The 7,041-nt window shown below is 61.4% G+C and overlaps 1 protein-coding gene across 6 annotated transcripts; it reads left to right on the forward strand.

The window, feature by feature from the left end:
• The first annotated feature begins 11 nt into the window (after nt 1–11).
• Nucleotides 12–6,964, forward strand: PRKAB2 (protein kinase AMP-activated non-catalytic subunit beta 2). 6 transcript variants are annotated; one of them, XM_068690307.1, is made up of 9 exons: nt 1,344–1,540; nt 1,648–1,749; nt 2,079–2,256; nt 2,398–2,588; nt 3,313–3,406; nt 3,963–4,083; nt 5,272–5,405; nt 5,627–5,695; nt 6,126–6,964. In XM_068690307.1, exons 3-9 carry the CDS (start codon nt 2,095–2,097, stop codon nt 6,201–6,203), a joined length of 849 nt encoding a protein of 282 aa, XP_068546408.1. In that variant the 5' UTR covers nt 1,344–1,540; nt 1,648–1,749; nt 2,079–2,094; the 3' UTR covers nt 6,204–6,964. The 6 variants fall into 6 exon arrangements, with proteins under 6 accessions (XP_068546406.1, XP_068546410.1, XP_068546411.1 ...); XM_068690305.1 differs by lacking the exons at nt 1,344–1,540; nt 1,648–1,749 and adding an exon at nt 12–169; XM_068690309.1 differs by lacking the exons at nt 1,344–1,540; nt 1,648–1,749 and adding an exon at nt 12–169 and having other exon boundaries at nt 3,963–4,077.
• Nucleotides 6,965–7,041: the final 77 nt, after the last annotated feature.

Raw genomic sequence — 7,041 nt, forward strand, 5'->3', positions numbered from 1 at the left:
CCATGGCGGGCTGCCCACAGCAAAGATGGCGGCGCCAGGCCGGCCCGCCGTGAAGCCGCGCCGCCCTCACCCAAAATGGAGGCGGGGCAGAGCGCCCCGCAGAGGCCGGCGGTGGCGGCCGCCATTTTGAGCGGAGGCGGAGAGGCGGCGGCGGCGGCGTTGGGGGCAGGTGGGGCCGCGGCCGGGGGCTGCAGGGGGCTGGGGGGGCTGCCGGGGGGACGGGGACAGGGACGGGATGGCGGCTGTGAGGCACGGAGGGTGCCCGGTGGGGGCTGTGGTAGCGCTGTGGCAGCGCTCCGTGTCCCCCGCTGTCACCGGAGCCCCCCCGGTGTCGCTGCTCGGGGGCTGTGCCCTTATGGGGGACCCCAAAGCCCACCCAGCTCCAACCCCTGTCATGGGCAGGGACCCCTCCCACCAGCCCAGGCTGCCCCCAGCCCCATCCAGCCCCCAGGGCTGGGGCACCCGCAGCCCCTCTGGCAGCCTGTGGCAGCGCCCCACCGCCCTTATAATGAATAATTTCCCCATAACCTTTAAGCTAAACCTCCCCTCTTTTAGTTTAAAGCCGTCCCCCCTCGCCCCGCCGTTATCCCGTTGAGCAACGAGCTGCTCCCCATCGCTTTTAACCCTCAGGGCCTGGCAGGTTCGCTGGGGTGCTGCAGAGGTTTGCTTGGGCTGTGGTGTTGGAAGCATTTGGGGTGCCTGGGCTGTAGGGACAGCCAAAAGGAGGGGATTCCTCGTAGAGAAAAGAAAGGGGAGCTTTGAGAAAGCCTGCTCGGGTCTGTTTCCATACAAGAGGTTCAGCCCTTCCCCCGTGCCTCGCAGCCCAGCAGTGAGGGAGCCATAGCAGAAGTGCTGGGGGAAAAACCTCTGAACACCCCCTGCAGCCACACAGGGACAGGTTGTGGGGGGAGCTGCACAAACCCATGGGCAAACCTCCTCTGGGGCAGAGGGGGAAGGTGTCGGGGTGTGTGGTGCTCCTCTCCCAGCCTGAGCACTCTTGGTCCTCACTGCAGGAGGGTAGGAGTGTGGGCTAGCTGTCCTCCAGCCTTTGGGATTTAAGAAATACTTCGGTAATTGCTCCGTAATGGGCTAAAGGCTGGCTTTGGCTGGCAGCCTCGCCTGGCACCCTGCGTATAACTCGATCTCCTAAACAAAGCCCCAGATGTTGCAGCTAAGCAGGTGAAGCAAGGCTGGCCGTCCTCCCACCTTGCTCTGCGGAGCTGCAAAATAAAGCTGGGAAGGGGCCGAGAACCCCAAACCTGAGCCTGGAGACTCCCTCGTAACCCTAATGGCTCCAGTGCTTGTCCCAGGAGGTGCGTGGCCAGCTGGGCCTGCGTTGCCTTCTCCAGGCTGGGCGAGATGGGGATGAGGGTGCCGGGGTGGCTGGACGTGCCCGTCCCACCCGCTGTGGGACCTGTGGCAGCCTGAACAAGACGTGAACGAGACACAAACACCATCAGAGCTGAGCTTCCTGCGGGCACCACAGCAATAGCCCCTTGCCTTGGCCGAGCTCCAGCTTGGGCGATTCCACTCGGGTGCTGTAAGCGCTCCCTGCTGCTCCTGCCAGGCTCCAGGCTCTGCTCTTCTGCCCGCGAGCTCTCGGAGACGCGCTGGGAGCTGTTACACAGCTGCTACTTTCACTCTCAGGCTGTTTTCTTGCTGGACGTAGCATTTTTTTTTCTGGAGAGCCCGACTGTGGGGCTGTGAAAGAGGCTCTGTTAGCACCAAGCAACCCATCTGCCAGTAAAGGTTGGCTTTATTTTTCCCGTCTGTGCCCTGCTGCCTGGCGAGGGCTTGTGTAAGACACGGCACGACTCATATCTGCCTCAGAACGTAGCAATTAGCAGCGCAACTATCATGATGGTTCATAAGGATAGGGCTATAATTAGGTCAAGCTGTCTTGTTTGTTAAACTCCCCTCCAGCTCCCAAACTTGGCACTGGGGATGAACTTTGGGCCTTTTTTAGGCTTGCTGTCAGTCTGCCCCGGCCAAGGGCGCTGGGAAGCAGCGCTCTCGCTCCTCTCCTCGCTGCGGGAGCCCGCGGGCAGAGGCACGCTGCCCTCCTCTTCCTCCCCCAGGGGCTGCTGAGCTGCCATGGGCAACACCACCAGCGAGAGAGTGTCCGGGGAGCGCCATGGCTCCAAGTCCCACCGCTCCGACGGCTCCAGCACGCCCCACGCCGCCAAGGAGCACCCGCACAAGATCATGGTGGGCAGCACCGACGACCCCAGCGTGTTCAGCTCCCACGACTCCAAGGTAGGGGACGTTTGGGATCCTGGCTGGTGCTTCAGCTTGTCCCAGAGCCCTGTGCTGGGCTCAGGCTGTTTGCGTGGAGAAGGATTTTAGCGAGTGAATGAGGGGAAGGTGAGCGTGGCCCCCGTTGTCTCCGTGTCTCAGCCAGGCTCTGGTGTTCTTTGTCAGATCCCCGGGGACAAGGAGTTTGTGTCGTGGCAGCCGGATCTGGAGGAGTCGGTGAAACCATCCCAACAGGCTCGCCCCACTGTCATCCGCTGGGCTGACGGGGGCAAAGAGGTCTTCATCTCCGGGTCCTTCAACAACTGGAGCACCAAGATCCCGCTCATCAAGAGGTGGGCAGCCCCTCGGGTCACCCTGTGCTCTCCTCTCGGTGCTGGGCGCTGTTCCTCTTGCTCACCTGGCTTTTCTCGGCTCAGAATGCCTGAGCTGGAGGTCACCAACACGCGGCCAGCTTCTCCCCGGGGTGGTGCTGCCGTAGTGGTAGGAAGTTGTGAAACAGCGGGATGGGACAGGACGGGCCGCTTTGTTTCCCAGCTGGATGCCACACGGCTGCAGCCCTGGCCCCAGAGCCCTGCCCAGGTGTGCTGCAGTTCCCTGGGAGCTCTTCCCCAGGCTGTGGCCTTACTCCATGCCTAGCAGGGGCTGTTGAGTTGTCCCTCACACATCTCCCTGCCATCGTGATTTTCTTGTTGCTCTGCAAAACATCTCTGTTTTTCCTGGAAACGCTGTGTAGGACTCCAGGCACAACCCCAGCAAATATCTGGCATGGGTTTATCTCGATTCAGAGCTGTTGTGCTTCCTGCTCTCATCCTGCAGTGCCAGCACAAGTTTAGATGTGTTGTCCACACAGCCTTGCACGCAGCGTCTGACACAACGGCTTCCCTGGGCACGCGGGGCAGGGCTGCAAGCTGAACTCCTGTGCTCCTTGCAGCTGGGCTCCTAGGGGTTTGGGTCGTGCTGGGGCTCTGAGCGTGCTCTTTTTTGGGACCCCGCGGAAGGGCAGCGTCCAGAGCATCACCGGGGTGATGGTGTGCCACGTCTCTTCTCTCTGCACAGCCACAATGACTTCGTCGCTATCCTGGACCTCCCGGAAGGAGAGCACCAGTACAAATTCTTTGTGGACGGCCAGTGGGTGCATGACCCATCCGAGGTAACTCGCGAAGCTTTATCCCTGCAGATCTTGCCCTGGGCAAGAATTAGGAATGATGGGCCTGCAGCAGAGGGAGAGTAGGAAGAGCAGAGGGTATCCACCAAAAAAAAGGAGAGCTCCATCCCATAAATCCTTTCAGAGGCTGGTTCCTATGGGTTTGGACATGCTGTATGGGAAGGTACTGGGTGCCAGTGAGACCCCAGAAAGCTTTAAAGGCCCATCTGGAGTCAGCTACATGGAAAGACAAGCCACAAGTCAGCATTCACTTGCAGGTTCTCCTCCAACCTGACTCACAAAGGGTCAGGGAAGGAGAGAACACTTGCCCATCAGCATGTAGCAGGAAGGAGAATGAAAGCAGGAGGTGATGCAGGAGCCTGGGAGCAAAGGGAAATCCTCCCAGGATAATCAGCAGAGATCTGCAAGCGCAGAGTAGAGCTAGACTTGTGCCACCTGTGCTCTGAGATAATGACACAGCAAAGGCAGCGTGGGCTGGGAGGGTCTGGGTGCGCTTCAGCTGAGGGTAGCGCAGGAAGACTCTTACCTCTGCTCTCTCCAGCCTGTGGTCACCAGCCAGATGGGGACAATCAACAACCTGATTCACGTCAAGAAGTCTGACTTCGAGGTGTTCGATGCTTTGAAGGTGGATTCCCTGGAGAGCTCAGAAACCTCAGGTCGGGGTGAGTTTTTTTTGGCGTTGCAGCTTTGCATGCGCTATTCTCCACCTCCTGCTCTGAGACTCGCTGCTCGGGGGGGGTGAACAGACCCCCCGAGCAGAGGCGTAGGCCTGGAGAGATTCGGGTTTGGCAGCCTGTCCTGCCCGTGTCCTCAGCAGCCCGCAGCCACGGCCTCGTCTCCACGAGGGGCTGTGCTGCTGTAACTTGCTCTGTGCTAGCACCATCTCAGGGCAGGGTCGGTGCCCGCCTGCGGCTGCCATTTCAGACTGGTGAGCGCCGGGACCATCACCCCTTTCTGTCCGCTCGGCTCTGAGTAAGTCATCCGACCCGGGGCGGCAGCTAGGTGAGAGCAGCAGCCGGGTTATTTTCAGCAGCTGCCCCTGGTTTTCACACCAGGGCGATTTGTACTGTTGCTGGCACGTCGCAAACCTTCCTCCGCTCGTCTTACAGCAGCAGGTTGGGTTACCACGCGGGCAGTGCTGGCAGGGAGCTCAGGCATAAACCCCATCTCAGGGGCAGCCCCAGCCTGAAGAGAAGCCCGCAAGCAGCAGCAGCTCCGAGGAGGTGGAGCCCTTCAGGGTGCTGGCTGTCCCCAAACGACGGGGTTGGATGTGGCTGGGAGATGCAGCCCGTCCCGCTTCCAGTGCCAGCGAGCTCCTGTGGACCCTCACCCAGGCTGAACGGCTCCGAAACCAGCAGTTTCCATCCTGGGACCTCCCCGTCAGGCAGTTGTGCAGCACCAGAGAGCTGTGCCTGCTGCAAAGGGTGCTGCTTGGGGGCTGGCCAGCTGCTTGGCCCGGGGAGAGAGACCCTGCAGGGGCCTTGTGGGGGTCTCAGAGTGGATACCGCAGGCTGCCTGTGTTGTGTCAGTGCATGTGCCAGCCTTGGAAATGCCCAGGGCTTGCCTGGCTGCCTATTGTGCTGTGAGAAGTCTGGTCTGTTGCTATAGGATGTGTGGCTAAGGGGAGACTAACGCCTGAAGACCCCTTTGAAACAGAACAAGCCACCTGCCCCCTAGCTGCTGTGGCTTCGAGTTGTGAGATGTGACAAGCCTGCACTGCTGCCCCACTGCATGCTAACCCATCTGCCCAGGCTGGGCTCATGGAACACATTAATGCCTGAAAGACCTTCTTGGATGCTGCTCTGAGCTTGTCAGTCCTGCTTTATCTGTCTCGTGTCTCTTCCCTTTAGACTTATCGAGTTCACCACCCGGCCCGTACGGCCAAGAGATGTACGTGTACCGGCCCGAGGAGCGCTTCAAATCGCCCCCCATCCTCCCGCCTCACCTCCTCCAGGTCATCCTCAACAAGGACACCAACATCTCGGTGGGTACCAGCACGCTGCCTGCATACAGATAACGTCACTTTTTCCCATTCACCACTCTGGTTTGGCCCCTTGCTCTGCCTGGGGCTCAGCTGGGCCGTGTTCACGTTCAGAGCAGCCACCCAGCAGCTCAGGTTGCCCAAGGTGGCAGCTCCATGCTCCCCATGGTGGTTGGGGGGGTTCAGGGCTCTGTTGTTCCCTCCTGACACTCCTCTTGTCCTAGTGTGACCCAGCCCTGCTGCCCGAACCCAACCACGTCATGCTCAACCACCTCTACGCGCTCTCCATCAAGGTAAGGGCAGGACCTTGGGTGAGGAAAGGGGAGCAGCTGCAGCTCCCCGGAGCTGGGACCTGGGTGGAGACGGTGGCAGGGGGTTGAAAGACCCACGCAAGGAGCTCTCAGCTCCCTGGCAAAACGTAGCACACACAGGGGTGTAGGTTGTGGCCTTACAGCCCCAAAATTCCCTGTAGCTGCCTTCCCACAGTGCGGCGGGGCTGGGATCTGCACCAGACCCTTCCCTCGCCTTGCCCTGTCACCGGGTGGATGTGTTTTGCTGGCTGTGGGGCTTGGGACAGCAGGGACCCACTGGGGGGCTCCCCGACCCCACAGAGCAGTGGGAGCCCCTTGCTCACAGCTCTTTTGGGGTGTCCCGCTGCTGGGGTGGTGTGGCCGGGCTGCACGGAGCCCCCGCGTGCTCCAGCTGACGCTGTGCCTCCCGCAGGACGGCGTGATGGTGCTCAGCGCCACGCACCGCTACAAGAAGAAGTACGTCACCACGCTGCTCTACAAGCCCATCTGAGCCGGGGCCTCGCCCGCCCCCCCACACAGGACACGAAATGCCACTTTGTCTGCACACGCTGGGCCACGGGACTTGTGTGGGGACTGGCCGCCGGCTCCAGCCTCAAACCCGGCGGGGACGCAGAGCCCGAGCCTGCTGGGGCCGGTGCCACTGCCCCATCCTACTGGTGTGGTTTGATTTAAGCCCTGGTTCCCACCCACCTCCAGCTCCCCTTGGCTTCTGTGAGTCCGGGGCTGCTTTGCTGCTCACCAGAACAGCCTTTCCTCACTCCCGACACGGAAAGGGCTTCACCTTACCCATCTCCTCCAGCCTGCGAGGGGCCTCGAGGCCGTCCTGGCACCGTCCTCCGCCCAGGCCAGCAGCACTGCGTCTTCCTGCTGCCCTGGTGACGAGTCTCCAAGGCCACACTGCTCGCTGGGGGCCCTGACTGCGGGGCTGCCCCTTCCTCGTGCTCCCCAGCTTTGAGCTCGCAGCTCCAGCCGCAGCCCTCTGCCGGGTTCAGTGCTGAGGCAGCAGGAGGGAGGGAGCAGCCAAAATGCAGCCACGCTTCCCTGCTGACAGGACAGCGCCCCGAAGGACTGAACGCCTGAATGCCCGCCCCGGCGGCACAGCGAGCGGGGCACCTGCGTGTGCCCATGCTCAAGGGGGGCCCTGGGGAGGAGAGCGGGGCACGGCCGGTGCCCCAGCTGCACCGTCTGCTGCCGAAGCAGTGCCATGTGACAGGGTTTTCTCTATTTATTACAGTATTTATTGGTCTCGGTGCCACTGGCCTGGTGTTGGAGGGGGGATTTGGAGTGGCAAAGCCTCACGTGGCACCCTGCCGCAGCATCGCTCACGG

This window comes from Anas acuta, chromosome 8 (assembly GCF_963932015.1).
Source record: "Anas acuta chromosome 8, bAnaAcu1.1, whole genome shotgun sequence".
NCBI classification, from domain to species: Eukaryota; Metazoa; Chordata; class Aves; order Anseriformes; family Anatidae; genus Anas; species Anas acuta.